Genomic DNA, 18,395 nt, shown 5'->3' on the forward strand with positions numbered 1-18,395 from the left:
TCAAATGGTATCTATATTTGTAACTTTTTGAGAAAGTGCCATACCACCTTCCACAGTGGTTGCACCATTTTATACTCCCAGCAACAGTGAATGAGGGTTCCAGTTTCTCCACAACCTCTCCAGCATTTGTTACTTGCTGTTCTGATAAATTTTGCAATTCTGACTGGGGTGAGATGTTATCTCATAGTTGTTTTGATGAAACTGATCACTTCTTGGTGTTCCTAGCAGCAAGGGACACAGAGCACACCCACTGGACAGGGGCAAAGCTGTAGTCTGTCTTCATCATTGGAGCAGGGACACCCAGCTCTTCATCTGTCCACTGGGAAGGATCAGGATAAGGGAAGTAACCCACACCATGTCTGAAACATGCCAGAACCTCCAGAGGATCCAGAACCACATGGTCCAGCTGGAGAAGTTGACCAGGACCACCTGCGACCTGGTCACCTGGGGGAACTGGCAGCAGGAGGGCTCATTGTGGATGCCACTGCCAGCATGACGAAGGCCCACGCCTCCAGCTGTTCACTTGCCACAACCTTGTAAGAGCTGGCCTCCGAACTGAAAGAAAGGCCCCAGATATGACATTCAGCTCTTCTGACATGTTTATTCATTATCCCATGATTTACTGCCTCTGAATACCTACTGGATGGTCAGCTATGTGTCAATTCCAGCTTGACAGGACATAACAGCGGCAACTTTAATAAACTATTTCTAGCAAACTAAAACAGTAAACTGATATAACTGTTGATACTATAAAGGCAACAAAAGGTGAGAGAAAAAGTGGTTTGGAGTCTGAACTAATTTATACTGTATACCGTATACTGAGTTATACGGACTATCCTGTATCTTATATTATAAGGACAACCTGCTTCATTCGTGTATTTTTAGCAAATATTTTCTAAGCACCTACAGTTGTTATTGTCAGTTGTTTCCCAGCAAATTTCTGCTCATAGTGACACGATGCACAACAGAATATTTCCCAGCCCTGTGTCAGCAACACAACTATTGCTAAGTTTGAGCCCACTGTTGTAGCTACTGTATCAATTCATTTTTGTTGAACGCTTTCCTTTTTTGTTGTTGTTATTGACCCTCTACTTGCCCAAGCATGATGCCCTTCTCCAGGCATTCGGTCTTTTCTGACAACATTTGTTAAGTACATGAGACCAAGTCTCTCCATTTTCGCTTGTAAGCAGCATTCATTCTGACTCTACTTATTCCAAGACAGACATGACCAGTCTTCTATTTGTTTCAGGGTTGTCCCTTACATTGTTCTAGGCATTGGGATTGCAGTGGAAATTAAAAATATCAAAAGCTTTTCAATTTTGCAGTTTAGAATTCAGCAGGAAAGACCTATACTAAAAATAAGAATCATTGTTGTGGTGTTGTTTGCTGCTATCAGGTCAAATACAACTCAGAACAACCATAAGAACAACAGACATGAATCCCACCGCATCCTGCACCACCATCATGATCTCCAACATGCCCAAGCCCATTGTTACAGTTGCCGCGTCAATCCATCTAATTGAGGGCTCTCCTCTCTTTTGCTGATTCTCTGACCTACCCAGTTGATATCTTTTTCCAAGGACTTACACTTCCTGATACTGTGCCAAAAATATGAGAGACAATGTTTCACCATCCTTGCCTCTTTGGACATTCTAGTTGTATTTGCTCTGAGACAGATTCGTTTGTTCTTTTGACAGTCCATGATATAGTCAATATTCTTCAACACCACAATTTAATGGCATGGATCCCCTTTTGGTTTTCCTTATTCATTGTGCAACTTTCAGATGCAAAGGAAACAATTGAAAATATCACAGCTTGGACCAAGTGCACCTTAGTCTTTAATGTTTTACTCTTGTGCACTATGGAGAGGTTTTCAACAATAGACTTACTTTCCCAAAACAATATTTATTTAAAATTTTCTTTTGTATTAGTGCGAATACAAAATTCATCTACTTTGCACTTCAGTCATATAAATTGTGTTTCACACATTCCTTCATTCACATTGTATTTCATATGATCATTCTCATAAATTGTGTTTTATAAAATTAATTGTCATTGATCTATGTCCATTATTACCCCATCTTTTCAGGTCCCCACTGGATTTTTCCTAAATTCCTTTGTCCCCTCCCTCTTCCCACCAAACTCTGCAACTCCATAATCCGCTCTCCTCCCCCTCCCAGCACCCATCTCCTCTCCCCCTATTTTTGGACTTTTTTATATGTATGTTACTAGTTACCCCTTCATTTTTACAATGATAGTTTTATGCAATGTTTGTCCTCATGAAACTGAGTAAGTACACTCAACATAATGCTCTCTCTCTCATATAGTTATATGTTATATAGAATGTTTCAAAATCATTGGTCCTGAGTGCTGCATAGTAGGTTTTCTTGACGACCGACCGGACTGCTGACATGAATGTTATTGTGGATCCAAGGAAAAGGAAGGCTTTGACAACTTCATTCTTCTCTCCGTCGATCATAGTGGTGTCTTTTGGTCCAGTGGTGAATAGTTTTGTTTTCTTGATGTCGAAAGGTAATTCATGTTGAAAGCTTTGATCTGCAGAAAGTGCTCTGAGTCCTCTTCACTTTCATCAAGCAAAGTTACATCCTCTGTTTAAAGCAGGTGGTTAATGAGTTTTCCTGAGGTCCTGATGCCACATTCTTCATATCGTCCAGCTTCTCAAATTATGTACTTAACATATACATGGAGAAAAGATACAACCTTATGCACTTATTCCTGATTTTAACTTTGTTGTGTTTGCTTGTTCTGTTCACACAACTGCTTCTTGGTCCATCTAAAACTGGGTTTGCATGAGCATAATTAAATGTTCTGAGATACTCATTCTTCTCAATGTTATCCATCATTTACTATGACCCACACAGCCAAATGCCTTTGCATAGTAAATAAAGCACAAGTAAATAAATATTTTTCTGATACCCTGTGCTCTCAATGAAAATCCATTTGACATCAGCAATGAAATCCCTTGTGCCATTCTGAATCCAGCTTGAATTTCAGAAAGTTGCCAGCTATTTTTAAATAATCATCAATAAAATTTTACTTGCATGCAATATTAATGGTGTTGTTGTTGTTACTATGTGCTGTCGAGTTGCCTGCGACTCATAGTGACCCTATGTACAACGGCCCTAAACTCCGCTCTGTCCTGTGCCAATCGCACTGCCTCTGACACACCCATCCCAATTACCCCAGTCACTGAATCAATCCACCTCATAGAGGGCCTTCCTCTCCTGCATCCTCCCAAGCATGATGTCCCTCTCTAAGAACCGTTCTCTCCTCACAACATGTCCAAAATATGTTAGACGGAGCCTCAGAATCCTTGCCTTCAAGGAGCCACCCGGTTTAACCCTTTCCAGGACAAATATTTTTGTTTTCCTAGCAGTCCATGGTATTCTCAATACTCTTCTCCAGCACCACAGCTCAAAGGCATCAATTCTCCTTCTATCCTCCTTGGTCATTGTCCAACTATCTGATGCATAACAAGTGATTGCGAAGACCATAGCCTGTATCAGACGCACCTTAGTCTCCAGAGAGACACCATTGCTCTTCAGTACTTTGGAGAGGTCCCTAACAACAGACTTTCCCATGGCAATGCGCCTTTTAATTTCCTGGCTGCTGGTGCCAAGACTGTTGACTATGGAGCCAAGCAAACTAAAGCTGTGTACAATCTCAATCTCTTCACCATCCATCCTGATGCTGCCAATTGGTCCAGTGGTGAGAATCTTTGTCTTCTTGACATTGAGCCTCAATCCATATTGCAGGCTGCAGTCCTTGACGCTCTGCAGCAGGCGCTTCAGGTCGTCTTCAGTTTCAGCAAGCAGAGTTGTGTCATTCGCATAACACAGATTGTTGATAAATCGTCCACCAATTTTGACCTCACATTTCTCCTTATAGAGCCCAGCCTCCCGGATAATCTGTTCTGCATATAGGTTGAAAAGGTATGGAGATAGGATGCATCCCTGGCGTACGCCCTTCCCAATTTTGAACCATGCAGCGTTCCCTTGCTCTGTTTTGACGACTGCCTCCTGATCCAAGTATAAGTTTCGCATTAGAATGATCAAGTCTTCTGGGATTCCCATTCTTCTCAGAGTCAACCATAGTTTGTTATGATCTACACAGTCAAATGGTATTGGGCAATAATTTCCATACTGTTGCTGCTGTCGTCATCGTCATTGTTGTTGTTATTAGGTGCCGTTGCGTGGAATAAAATCCATGGTGACCCTATGAACAACAAATCTTAACCCTCTTTTATCCTGAGCTATCCTCACACTTTTTTACACACTCAAGCCCAATGCAGTGGTCACTGTGTTAATCCATCTGGTTGGAGGTTTTCCTATCTTTCTCCAACCCTCCATCTTTCTAAGCATGATGTCTATTCCTCCCCAAGGAATAGCTTCTCCTATCAATTCCTGGACTCTTAATTTTTGCAGTGCAGCTTCAACTTCTGCCTTTATTACCATTGGCTTTTGGTTATGTACTGCTTCCTGAAATGGTTTGATGTCAGCCAATTCTTTTTGATGCAGTGACCCTGTGTTCTTTCAATCTTTTGGTGCTTCCCAGATTCCTTCAAGATTTCTCTATAGAATCTGTCAGTATCTCAACTCAAGACTTAAATTTGTTTTTTAGTTCTTTCCGTTTGAGAAATGCCTAGTGCTCTTCCCTTTTCATTTACTGACTCTATTTGCCTATTTTGTTTTAACAATTTTCCTTTTCCAATAAGAGAGATGCAATCAGAACCACAATGAGGTATCATCTCACTCCAGTAAGAGTGGCAAAGTTTAACAGGGCAGCAAGTAATAGATGCTAGAGAGGAAGTGGTGAGAAAGGAACTCTTATATATACATTGTTGGTGGGATTGTAAAATGGTGCAATCATTCTGGAAGGCAGTCTGGTGCTTCCTCAAAAAGCTAAACATAGAAATGCCATATGACCCAGCTTTCCACTACTTGGAATTATACCCTGAGAATATGAGAACTGAGGCACAAAGTGAGAATTGTACATCAATGTGCACAGCAGCATTATTCACCATTGCAAGAACATGGAAACAGCCCAAATGTCCAACCACAAATGAATGGATTGAGAAATTATGGTACATTCACACAATGTAATATTATGCAGCATGCAGGATCACTAACTTTGTAAATTATTACCTAACTTGGGAGGGACTGGAGAGCATTATGCTGAGTGAACTAACTCAGTCACATAAGGATAAATATTGTATAAAACCATTATTGTAGAATGAGTATAAGGATCCAGGAGGGGTGAGAGAAGCTGGAAGCAGAGGGATGTGGATGTAGAGGGGGAAGGGGGAATAATCATTGGGTTGTACAATTTGATGGGTGGGTGGGGTGAGGGAAATTGAAAGAATGTGTTCAAATTTGTATTTTAATTTTGTAAATAAACTAGTAGAAAAAAATTTTTTTAAAAACCAATTTGCCTTTTCATCTTGAGTTGTGTCTTGCAATTTTCCGTTCGTCTCTCTTATTTCAACATTTCTTCTCTTTTTTTTGTCCTCTCTATGTTCTTTTGCAAGTTTCTAAGTTTCTTCTGACATTCATTCTAGTCTTTTCTTTCTTTTCTATCTTTTAACTTACCTATTCTTTCTTCATGGATAATGTCCATTATGTCATCTGACAACTTGTCTCATATTCTATCATTAGTATTCATTGCATCAAATACATTCATGAGGGTTGTTGTTTTTTGTTGTGTGTTTTTTTTAATTTGCTTCGGATAGACTCAAGGTTGTATTTTTGTTCTCATGGGCTAAATTTACTCTTTCATTTTATTCACCTTAAACTTGAATTTACATATAAGTAATTGATGGTTTGACCCGTAGTCAGCCCCCAACTTTGTTTGGTTTCTTGGTGGAGGGGTGGATAAAAAGAAACATTTTATTTTTATTATTGTGATTTTAGTGAAAGTTTACAAAGAGATTGGTTTTATTCTTTTTCTTTTTTTTAATTGAGATTTTAATGGAAGTTTATAGAGAACTTGGATTCCATTCATTCATTGTTGAACATTTTCCTCCCTTCCCACCCTCCCCACCAGTTTGCTTTTTTCTTTGGAAAAAAAAACCAAACCCAACATACTTTCTTTGTAATACAGACTCCCCTCCCCAGTCCACTTTACTATGCAGCTCTTATTCTGGACTCTTACCATTCCAATAATACCTAGTCATATATTCCTTTTATACAGTTCTCTTCCTTGTCTGTTTCAATGCTGTGTTCATTGTTTATCCCCTCTCTTCTTAGTTTCCCTCCAACCCCCATGTCAGTCCTGTTTTATAAGAGTGGCATTATGCAGTATTTTTCTTTTTGTGACTGAGATACTTCATTCAGCATAATGTCCTCCATGTTCACCCATTCTGTATAATATTTCATGAGTTCTTTGTTTTACAGTGCTGCATGATATTCCATTGTGTGAATACACCACAACTTCGCTATCCATGTGTATGTTGATGGGCACTTGGGTTGTTTCCAACTCTTTGCTACTGTGAATAAAGCAGCAATAAATATGGGTGTGCATATATCTGCTTGGGTGGCAGTTCTGGTAATGACATGTCTGATAAGAGACTTATATCTAGAATTTATGGAATATTCAAGTGTCACAACAAAATAAAGGTAAACACCCCAATTGAAAAATGGGCACAGGACCCTTTACCAAAGAAGACAGTCTGATGGTAAACAAACACATGAAGAAATGTTCAAAATCCCTAGCTCTAATAGAGATGCAAATTAAAACAACTATGAGATAGCATCTCACGCCAGTAAGAATAGCAAAATTCAACAGAGCATCAAACAACAAATGTTGGCGAGGTTGTGGAGAAACTTAAATCCTTATACATTGTTGGTGGGAGTGTAAAATGGTGCAACTATTATGGAAGGCTGTATGGCACTTTCTCAAAAAGTTGGAAATAGAAATACCATTTGACCCACCTTTGTTGTGACTGCTGACATTGAGCTTCTCCATCAATTCTTTCCACAGATATGGTCAATCTGATCCCTGTGTATTTCATCAGGTGTGGTTAATGTAACCATTTTTGGTTTTTTAAAAGAAGGTATTTGCAATGAGTTTCGTACAGTTATAAGAGTTGTGCTGTTAAATACTATTGAGTCAGAACCAATCCATAGCTGGCCCTCCGGTGGGTGTTCAAAGACAGGTATTTGCACAGGAGATTATCCATCCTTCTCCTGTGGAGCAGCTGGTGGATTCGAACCATATGCCTTCGAGATTGCAGTGAAGTTTTGTACCACTAGGCCACCAGAGCTTCCATAATTATGAGTACTGAGTACTAATTTTAAGTTTACTAAGGTCAGAGAAGAGATGGTAAAATAAGGGTATGTAACAGGAATTTTAGAAAAGGGTTGTTTTTTCTTCTGAAGAAAAATTTTTCAAACTGAATTCTGAAAGACGAAAAAAAGTTACTTGAATGGACAGAGGCCATATTGGTGGGAGATGATAATATCTAAGAAGAGTATTCCAGGCAGAGACCAGCATATATTATACCTTTGGATTAACTAAGAATGTAGCATATCCCAAGAGCTAACAGTAGGCTATATTTTGTTAGATTTTAAATACTGATTTTTTTTTCTAATTAAAAAATAAGTTCATTATTTAAAATCTGAAAAAGTATAGATAGATGCAAAAAGGGTGACATTACCAATATACTCAAAACTCATGTTCATCGGTTCTAACTCATTACTACCCCAAGTCACAGGAGATCTGTGTACCATAGGCCTTCAATGTCTGTCTGGGGAGTAAATCACTAGGCCTTTCTTTCAAAACACTTCTGACTGAACTCAAGCCTCCAAATTTTCAGTTAGCCACTGAGTACACCACCACCACCACATAGGAACCCACCCAGAACTAACCATAGTTCTCTTTTCTTACCTATATAAGACCTCTAAGTTTTATATCTGAAAAGGAGAAGGAAAAAAACTGAGGCTGCCATGCATAATTTACTGTTCCTAACATTTCTTTACTGAATATATATATGATGAATTGTTCATCATATACATTTTAAAATATCTGTAATATAATATTGCGATTGCCTGTATCATGTCTCTTTCTGGGGGTGGATAAAGTGGAGTCATACATATGTTTGTCCTAGGCTGAATTCTCTAAGGACTAGACTCTGAGTTCATGTGCAGAATATGTATTAAGAGGAACCCTTAGGATCAGCACCTAGAGAAAAGATGAGAATAGAAGTGAGTGGACAAAGGGAGAAGTGAGTGGACAAAGGGAGAAGGCAAGCTGCATTGCAGGCTCAGAAACCAACTAGGCCGTCCTAAACCCGCTCTTCTGAGTCATCCCAAGAGAGTTGAGATCAGCCGGTCTTTCTGACCAACCTAGGTGTCAGTCTTTGAATAGAGACCATCTGAGGAAGGAATGTGATCTTGGAGAGGGAGGCACTAGGTTCTACAGCTGAGAAAATATGACAGATAAAGGGATCTGTACAAACTATATTCACAGTACCTAGAACAAATCGTAACTGAAGAAGGATGTAGGTGTACATCACAGGGTCATACACAAATTCAGTTATTCCCGTGTAGAATAATGATTTAGTGACAAATAACTCTGAAATCTTGTTTTCATTTTTTGTTCATCTTGTGTACATCTCTGCTATTTTTCCTTGGGTTAAACTTGCAGGAATCTATAACGCGATGGTTGTTGTTGTTGTTGTTAGGTACCTTCCACCAGGTCCCACAGGCAGCAGCTTCATGTGCAACAGAGCAAACCACTGCCTGATTCAGTGCCATCCTCACAACCACTGTTACATGTGAGCCCATCGTTGCAGCCACAGCTTCCATTCATCTCACTGAGCATCTTTTTTCTTTTTTGATGATCCTCTACTTCACCAATCATGATGACGTTGTTTGAGGACAGTTCATTTCTGATAACTTTTCTAAAGTAAATGACTTGAACCCTTGCTATCCATGCTTCTAGCTGTGATTCTTCCAAGAAAGATTTGTTCATTCCTCTGTCAGTCCATGTTACAGTCAATATTCTTAACCAACACCATAACTTTAATTAATTATTGTTTGGTCTTCCTTAGTTCTGGTTCAACTTGTGAGTATACATGAAACAATTAAAAATACCATGGCTTGAGTCAGATGCAACGAGTCCCCAAAGGAACAGCTTTTTAAGACTTTGACAAGATTTTTTTACAGCAGATTTGTCAAAAGCAACATATTTGATTTCTTTTTTTTTAGTTTTTTTAATTGATTTTAATGAAAGTTTACAGAGACTTTGGATTTCCATTCATTCAATGTTGCACTTGACATATTTGATTTCTTAACCACCAATTGCCTAAGCATCGATCACAGATTAAAGTAAAATAACACCATTGACAACTTTAGCCTTTTCTCCATTTATTTCAGTGCTAGGTTTTGGCCCAATTATAATTTTGTTTTCTCTGTGGTCAGGTGTAACTCATACTGAAAGCGGTAGTCTTTAATCTTCACCCACAAGTGATTCAAACCCTCTTCACTTTCAACACGCAAGGTTGTCATATACATATCATGAATTGTTAATGAATCTAGTTGATTTATGTTGTTCATAAAAGGAATTTCCAAAGAACAGTTTTTAGGCCTTGAAACACAGTGTTATGCAATCTCCAGTTGTCATCAAGGTAATATTTTTCCAGCTGCCAATCCTTCTCCTTTGTTTCCAACTCTTGCATATCAAAAATCATTATAGTATTAAATTATAAATTTATAAGTATAATAAATTTATTAGATGAATTGATAAATTGATCTTAAGTGTATGTTTGATCAATTCCAGACTGCACAAATTATTAGAAATCTTCTGTTTCTTCATCTTTGCCACTAACAAATAGTATTTAAATTAGAGTAATTGTCATACTAACAAACTTACTTGTTGGCATAGATGTACTACCCTACCACCGACAATGTTGCCTTAAAGATAGGTTTTGCACCGTGACTTTTGGATGATAAGTGTGATGCCATTCATCTTTAATTTGTCATTCCCCACATTTAGACCTTATAGATTATATATTTGTCTTATTCAGAATAACCAGTGCCTGTCTATTTCTGTTAACTGATACCTAGGATATCATTCTTTTTTTTTTTTAGGATATCATTCTTTATGCATCACATTTAAGAATTTTTTTCTGACTTCCAGTGTTCAGTTATTAATGGATATGTGCAGACCTTTCTTCTAACTTTTTGTTTTTCCACATCTCCAAATAAAGGCTCCACAAGCTCTACTCTATCTACACCATCAAGGCCAACTCTGTTCTTAGAAGGCAGCTCTTCCCCAGCTCTGTTTTAAGTGACTTCCAACCTGAGATGGGTCCAGAACTATAACAGAGCATGTTCTGCTGCTATTCATAAGGTTTTCACTGGATAATTTATTTCTGAATTAGATTTCTAGGTCCTCTTTCCTAACCTGTCCACTATGGAGGACCCTGTTGGTATTGAAATATGGTAGCAAGCTCCCAACTTCACAGTAGCATGCAAACCAACAGACAAGTGGTGGACAAGGCATTACATTTTATGTATTAACAGTTTCTAAAAATGTATTTGATAATTTTCCCTCAAAATATTTATACTTTAAAAGATTAAACAGACTAGCAAGTCTATTAGAAAGGCCTTACCTTTTAGAATATAATAGCTCCCTGATTAAGAGAAGCTTGGAAGTAGAAGTGGCATCCACTTCTGAAATAGCTTGTCTCCAGAAACTCTGTGAACTTGGAGAAACAATGAAAGTTATACAAGTGTTCAGGTCTTTCCTTCCTAGGGTCGCTATGAGCATTTAACAACAACAACAACATGAATACATTCACAAATCTATGTCCTACTATTACCCTTTATGAGGAGACCTAGGAGCTTAACATATGGGGTTGATAATCAAACGGTTGAAAATTCAATTACTCTAACTCCTCTGAAAGAGAACTATGAACACTTTCTTCTCATACAACCTCAGAAACCTGATGAGTAGACTGAGACCTGGGATTGGTTAACTGAATTTCCAAGTTTAAATGGCAAGTTCATACACTACTATAAGAGAGAGGATTAAAATTCAATCAATGAAACTCCAGTGTCTTCCTCCTAATTACATGTTTCATTGCTATTGCCCCTTTCCCTATAATGAGCATAGAAGCACAAGACCTTCACCACAGTTGTTCCTTTTAAAGCAGCACCGGATAGAAATAGGTCTCCCTTGCTCTGAGAGATGAAAATGAACTACAGCAGTGAGAATACTTAGATCCCTGTAGCTTCATGTTTTGCAAAAGCTTCTACATACTGTAACTGTACAGAAACTAAAAATCTCATTGCTGCTCTATATTTATCAAAGCATTCAAACCCTCATGGAGGTACTGGCTTCGAGTTAACAGCACAACACCGTATGGAGTAGGTCACCAGAGAGCCCCATAACTGTATAGAGTAAGATTTAATTACCAGGGTTCCATAAATAGGTAACAAGGAATCTGAGGCCCTTAAAGTGTGCGTAGTAAAAGTGTGTGTTCATATGATTATTCATTTTTATAATTCTCCTTAAATTCTCTAAGAAACTCTTGACCCCAAATCATTGAAAATCCCTGCTTTTGAGCCTGTGGTTGTAGCACTGAAAAGAACATTAAGGAGCGCATAGCTTAGAAGTTGTTGGCCTGAGACAGATGTCAAACAGGCTGCATTAGAATCACTTGGTCCCTTACCTGAATGATGCCTGCAAATCTGTGTGCTTAAGTGCCTCCAATTATTAAGGCACATCTAAGATTCAGACTTTTTTTTCTAGTCTAGTCATGAGAGAATCACTCTCTTAAGTGAAATTTCACATGAAAACAGCCAAATTAAGGTCTGAAAGGAGTTGACCTATTCTTAAAAAATAACATAATTTATCAGAAGGAATATGTCTTGTATATATGTCTGGGAGCACCAAGAGATCTACTTGTTTACTTTCTTGAGACTATATCTAAATAAATTGTTCATTTTTTGCAGAGTGAAATCATCCAACACCAAGGCTATCCTTATGAGGAGTATGAAGTCACAACAGACGATGGATACATCCTTTCTCTTAATAGAATTCCTCAAGGCCAAGGGCAAATTAAAAGAACAGGTATGGATCACCTTATTGCATGCCAGCAAGACAGTCTTCCCCACACCAATGATTCCTTTCTGATTTGACTCTATTGAAAAGAGTTGTGGTACAGACTAGAGACCAGTATGGGGCCAAAAGATGGTTTTAATTTCCCCATAATTCCTATCACCACTATCCACATACCCATCAATTGTCTTGGGTAAAAAAAGTGTTTGTTTCTCAAAAATTCTTTAAGAAAAGTCCATTTATTACTCTTCTTCTAGCACTTAACTCTTAGCCTAAACCCTTCCAAATAGATCTCCTAGGACACACATTGCTTCTTGCATTTAACCCTTGTCCATAAAGAATTCAAACTCTAATCTGGCCCCTGGTGCTTCCTCCTGGACATGCCTATGGTCCCATTTAAATAGCTCTTTGAATACTCATAGAGCTGCTCCCTTTCGACTAAGGAATTTTGAAGAACCACACTCTTCAATTTTTGTTACATATTTCTTCCAATTTGGCTGTATGTTTCCCTAATTTATAGAAATCTATTCTTGACTACTGAACTTTTAGTCCTTTTTTTTTCACTTTTGTAAAAATGATCCCCTTTGCCAACCCCCTCAATACCAACTTTGATGCTCTAATCCTTATAAAGCTCTAGCTGTCTATTAGTGGTAGAAAGAAATATGTATACATAGGATGTCATTTTTTAAATGTTATTTTTATTTGGCATTATTTGCATTATTAGTCTCACTTAACTTACACAACAACCCCACGAAGAACTTGCCACTTATGCAGGTTAAGTAACTCTCCCAAAAGTATGTGCTAGGGCTTGCTAGTATGTAGCCAAACCTGCACTTCAATCAAGATCTGCCTGCCTCTACAGCCCATGTTCTTAACGAGGTACAGAAAACGCCAGGCGGATGGATGCTTTTGCAATTTGGCAGTAAAGAAGCTGCAGAATCCTGTTTGACTCCTATTGGTACTTGTTCAGCTTTATGAAACAATTGCTGTGTGTACTTCATTTGTGTATACTCCCCGCCTAGGTGCCTTTGGATTTACAATTCCTCCTCTGGACTGCTGTTTCCACAAATACCTGCACATAATTAAAAAATAATCTCTACTTACTTACTGAGATCTACCTTGCTAACTTCTCTGTATAGCTCTTATCTGCTAAGACAGATATTTGTATTTGTTTATTGTTGCCCTAGTGGCCTAGTGGGCAATCTCTTCCTGTGTGATTAACTGCTTCTGAAAACCCCGTGGAGGGTCGGGTTAGGGTCAGTTCCACTCTAAGGTACTCAACAACAGCAGAGTCCTCATATAAGGAGTTGCACCGCCAACACAAAGGCATGTGGTTCAATTCTACCTGTTGCTCTGTAGATTTGTGGAATAAAGATAAACCATCTCCTTCCGTGGGATCTACAGCCTCTGAAAACCTACTGGAGGATCGATCAGCTATGAGTCAGTTCCAACGGCACATCCCAGCTCTGTCTAGAATGTAACCTCATGGCAGCTGGGACTTTCTGTTTTGTTTTAGAGTTAAATCTAGTGTCTAGCCCATGGTTCTAATTGCTGTTAAGTCGATTCTGATTCCTGATGGCCTCATGTCTGAAAACCTGTGCTCCGTGGGGTTTTCAATGACTAGTTTTCCATAGATTACCAGGCTGTTTTTCCAAGATGGCTCTGAGTGGACTCAAACCTCCGGCCTTCAGGTTAGTGGCTGAGTACATTAACCATTCACACATTCAACAGTCCCTAGCACATTGGAGGTGCTATTAAATGTGTGTTGGGGGAGTAAATGGGTGCATTTTCTATAAACAAATTTATACCTTGGAGACTCTGAAAGACCTTGTCGTTAAGTCCCACAAGACTCAGGAGCACGGGCAAGACATTTCTTTCTCCTTCCCTTCATGCCAAGCTCACCTCTGCCAAGCGGGCAAGCGGCTGCAGTGGTCCCCCACACGAAGTTTCCTGAAATCCCTCTTCAAAGGCAGAGCTTAAAAAAAAAAAAAGGCAGAGCTTATTCTCTCATCCTTAAACTTAAGCAGCTTGCCGGAGGAGTTTGGAAATCAAGTAATGAGGCTTCCTTGTGAAAAACTCTCCCCCTCTAATGGCGGGTGTTGTTACTGCAGCTCCTATGAACCCAACCCGAGGAGGAAGTGACACAGCAGCAAAGAAAGAAAGTTGTTAGGTTAGGTCGTGGAGTCAACTACCCACTCATATTGTTGTTGTTGCTGTTGTGTGCTGTCGAGTCGCTTGAGAGTCATAGCGACCCTATGTACAACAGCCCTAAACTCTGCTCTGTCCTGTGCCAATCGCACTGTCTCTGATACACCCACCCTGGTTACCTCACTGAATCAATCCACCTCATAGAGGGCCTTCCCCTCCTGCGCTGTCCCTCCACCCTACCGAGCATGATGTCCCTCTCCAAGGACCGGCCTTTCCTTACAACGTGACCAAAGTACGTCAGACGAAGCCTCAGAATCCTTGCCTCCAAGGAGCAGCCCGGTTTAACCCTTTCCAGGATGAATCTGTTTTCTTAGCAGTCCATGGTACCCTCAATACTCTTCTCCATCATCAAAGCTCAAAGGCATCAATTCTCCTTCTATCCTCCCTAGTCATTGTCCAACTCCCTGATACACAACAAGTGATTGCAATGACCACACCTTAGTCTCCAGAGTGACACCATTGCTCTTCAGTACCTTGGAGAGGTCCCTAACAGCAGACTTTCCCATCGCAATTCATCTTTTAATTTCCTGACTGCTGGTGCCAAGAGTGTTGACTGTGGAGCCAAGCAAACTGAAGCTGTGAACAATCTCAATCTCTTCACCATCCATCCTGATGCTGCCAATTGGCCCAGTGGTGAGAATCTTTGTCTTCTTGACATTGAGCCTCAATCCATACTGAAGGCTGCAGTCCTTGACCGTCTGCAGCAAGCGCTTCAGGTCCTCCTCATAGCGACCCTATAAGCAGCAGACCTGAGCCTTGTCCTGTCCTACACCATCCTCCTTTCTGACATGCTCGAAGCCAGTGGGAGAGGCTCTATGTCAGTCCATCTGCTGAGCATCTTTCTCTCTCTGACCTTTCACCTTTCCCAGCATAATGTCTTTTTCCAAGGACTAAAACATAAAGAGAACTGATTATATTGAAAACAAATCAGAACACTCAAAACTGTATTTCAGCTTTTAATAAGAGATTTTTTATTTTACCTCATCAAATAATCACTACTTTGCATTAAGAAAGAAAAAACAGGGAGAGTTTTAAAAATTTTAACACTAAACACTGATCTATTGGCTATATTCTAGATTTAAGTCATATTCTACGACAAACTTAAAATCATTTGAATGAGCCAGATCTATCACTACTTGGACCAATTGTACATATTACAAATATTTCTGAGTTGGGTCAGTCTGGCCACACACACACACACACACACACACACACATTCCCAAGGATGTACCAGGAGTACTGCTGATGTGTTTTATTTAACACAACTGAAGCCACTTTCCTGAAGACTAATATGCTAAACTAAAATGCTAGATATTGTGGGAACTAACTTCAGTCTCCTTTGTTCTGGTCTTGTATTCCTATCCCTCATTACCCACATATTTCCCAGAAGGATACGATAAGGCAAAAGGATCTAACTGGCTTTGTTGTCACAAAGTCTGTGTTTTACAACAAAACTGCATACAGATTTGATTCAGAAGTCAGTATGTCCCTTTAGTTATTAAAAACAATGACAAGAGCTACCATCCAGTAAGAGCACACAGCAGTTCAAGTGGCCAGCTGAAGGTTCGATGCACAGTAAGTGACTTCATCTTCCCACATCCTGTGAGTTGTGAGGTAGGTTATGATATTCTAGTTTTCTGGTGAGGACTCTGAAGCTCTGCGAGTCACTTGTAGCAATAGCAGCAGTAAAAGGCTCTTTATTACACGGCAGCTCTGGTTTTAATACAAGTCTTTATTATTTGACGACTTCTTTCTTACCAAGCTAATCTTGTTTTTTTGGTTTGTGGTTGGGTTTTTTGTTGTTTTGTTTGTTTTTTTGTTTGTTTGCTGTCCTGGTCTCAAATTAGTTCTATCTCAGAGAAGGAAGATGTAATTATAATACACTAATTTTTGTCAATGTTTGTTGCAACTCATGGTGACCTTCCATCAGGTTTCTGAGGCTATCAATTGAATGGGAGAAGATTGCCTGTGTGTGTGTTGAATATATATAAATATTAATACCTGTGTGTGTGTGTGTATACTTGTGTGTATAGATGTACATATGTATACATATATATGTGGAGGAGTTGTTGTTGTTGTTGTTAAGTGCCATCATGTCACCTGCAATTCATAGCAACCCTCTGTGTAACAGCCATAAATCCTGCCCTATCCTTTGCCAGTCTTACTGTTTCTGACATAGCTACCCCCATTACCCCAGTCACTGAAGCAATCCATCTCACCGAGGGTCTCCCTCTCCTGCGCTGTCCCTCCACCCTCCCAAGCATGATGTCCCTCTCCAAGGATTGGTCCTGTCTTGCAACATGGCCAAAGTATGTCAGACAAAGCCTCAGAATCCTTGCCTCCAAGGAGCAACTTGGCTTCACCCTCTCCAGGACAAACTTATTTGTTCTCCTAGCAGTCCATGGTAAATTCAATACTCTTCACCAGCATCACAGCTCAAAGGCATCAATTCTTCTTCTATTATCCCTAGTTATTGTCCAGCTTTCTGAAGCATAGCAAGTTATCGCAAAGACCATGGCCTGTATCAGGTGCACCTTAGTCTCCAGACTGACATTGTTGTTCTTCAGTACTTTGGAGAGGTCTTTGATAGCAGACTTTCCCAATTTAATTTGTCTTTTTATTTTCTGGCTGCTGGTGACAAGAGTGTTGATCGTAGAGTCAAGCAAACTGAATCTGTTAACAATCTCAATCTCTTCACCATCTATCATGATGCTGCCAATTGGCCCAGTGGTGAGAATCTTTGTCTTCTTTACGTTGGGCCTCAATTAATATTGAAGGCTGCATTCCTCGACCCTCTGCAGCAAGTTTTTCAGGTCCTCCACAGTTTCAGCAAACAGGATGTGTCATCTGCATAATGCAGATTGTTGATTAATCTACCTCCTATCCTGATGCCACATATCTCTTCATAGACCCCAGCCTCTCAGATAATCTGTTCTGCATACAGATTGAAATGATAGGTAGTTTAATTTATCATGGAAGTTAAGTCAGAATCAACTCATAGCTAACTGTCCATCAGGTTCACAAAGCTATCAATTGCACAAAAATATGACTATTCACCTACCTCCCCAGGAGCCACTGGTGTATTCAAACCACTGGAGGCAAGCATTCTGGGTTAGCAGCCCAACTTGCTACAGACTGTAAATTACAAGAACTCTTCTGTTGGTAACACAGACCAATCTTATTTCAAGCCACTGCATATTGCTACACAAATCACCCTTTCTACCTACCTCCCTACCTCCTAAAGCACTTTCAAAAGCCTCATTAGGGGATCCCAGGCAAATAACTACTCAAAACAACACAGAAGTTAGTTTTTACTTCTTTCTCTGAGGTACTTCTTTCACTGTGCCACCTTCCCCTCATGCACCAGTTTATTTAAAACACAGATTGAATTTTGTTAATGAAAGGATGGAAGCCCAGAGAAGTTAAATAACCAGCCAAGAAAATCAATCTAACAAGCAATTGAGTCAGGATTTAAACACAGGTGTTGTCTGTCATGAACACCTTTGCACACTGGCAAATAATGAGAATGGTAGAGATTTACTGAGGCTGTTGAGATTCTTCTTCTGTAGGTCCGAGGCCTGTGGTGTTACTGCAGCATGGCCTGCTTGGAGATGCTAGCAACTGGATTTCCAACCTACCCAACAACAGCCTGGGCTTCATTCTGGCGGATGCTGGTTGTGACGTATGGATGGCAAACAGCCGGGGAAACATGTGGTCTCGGAAACACAAAACCCTCAACGTAGACCAAGATGAGTTCTGGGCTTTCAGGTATATGAAAATCTTGGAAATGGAGGTAGACATGGGTGTCTTTGGAGGAACTCGGTAAAGAATGAATGGTATCTACTATTTGGATCATTTCTTTTGGTTGAGTCTTCAGTACCCTGACATGAAACCCAAGGCTGGATTACTTATACTTAAGTATGGCCTTACTTGTGTTTACATACTTTCTAATTGTAGTGAACAATTTCACATAGATTTCACCCAATGGTAGAAAACCCAGTAAGCAAGGTAGGCACTGGCTTCCTTAAATTGTCTTAACTAGTAACTGTTAAAGTAAAGCAATTGGTAAGATTGAGAATTCAGGTAGAGAGTTGAATCTGTCT

General features: G+C 39.6%; 1 protein-coding gene across 1 annotated transcript in view; it reads left to right on the forward strand.

Annotated features, from left to right (window-relative positions):
• LIPM (lipase, family member M) overlaps positions 1-18,395 on the forward strand; it is a 40,925-nt gene that overhangs the window by 6,684 nt on the left and 15,846 nt on the right. Inside the window, exons 2-3 of the mRNA XM_006880397.1 lie at positions 11,979-12,096; positions 17,862-18,060. Coding sequence (XP_006880459.1) covers positions 11,979-12,096; positions 17,862-18,060 — 317 coding nt within the window. The remainder of the gene's footprint in view (positions 1-11,978; positions 12,097-17,861; positions 18,061-18,395) is intronic.

This window comes from Elephantulus edwardii, unplaced genomic scaffold (assembly GCF_000299155.1).
Source record: "Elephantulus edwardii isolate Elephantulus edwardi_28Jun2011 unplaced genomic scaffold, EleEdw1.0 scaffold00007, whole genome shotgun sequence".
In the NCBI taxonomy this organism is placed as follows: domain Eukaryota; kingdom Metazoa; phylum Chordata; class Mammalia; order Macroscelidea; family Macroscelididae; genus Elephantulus; species Elephantulus edwardii.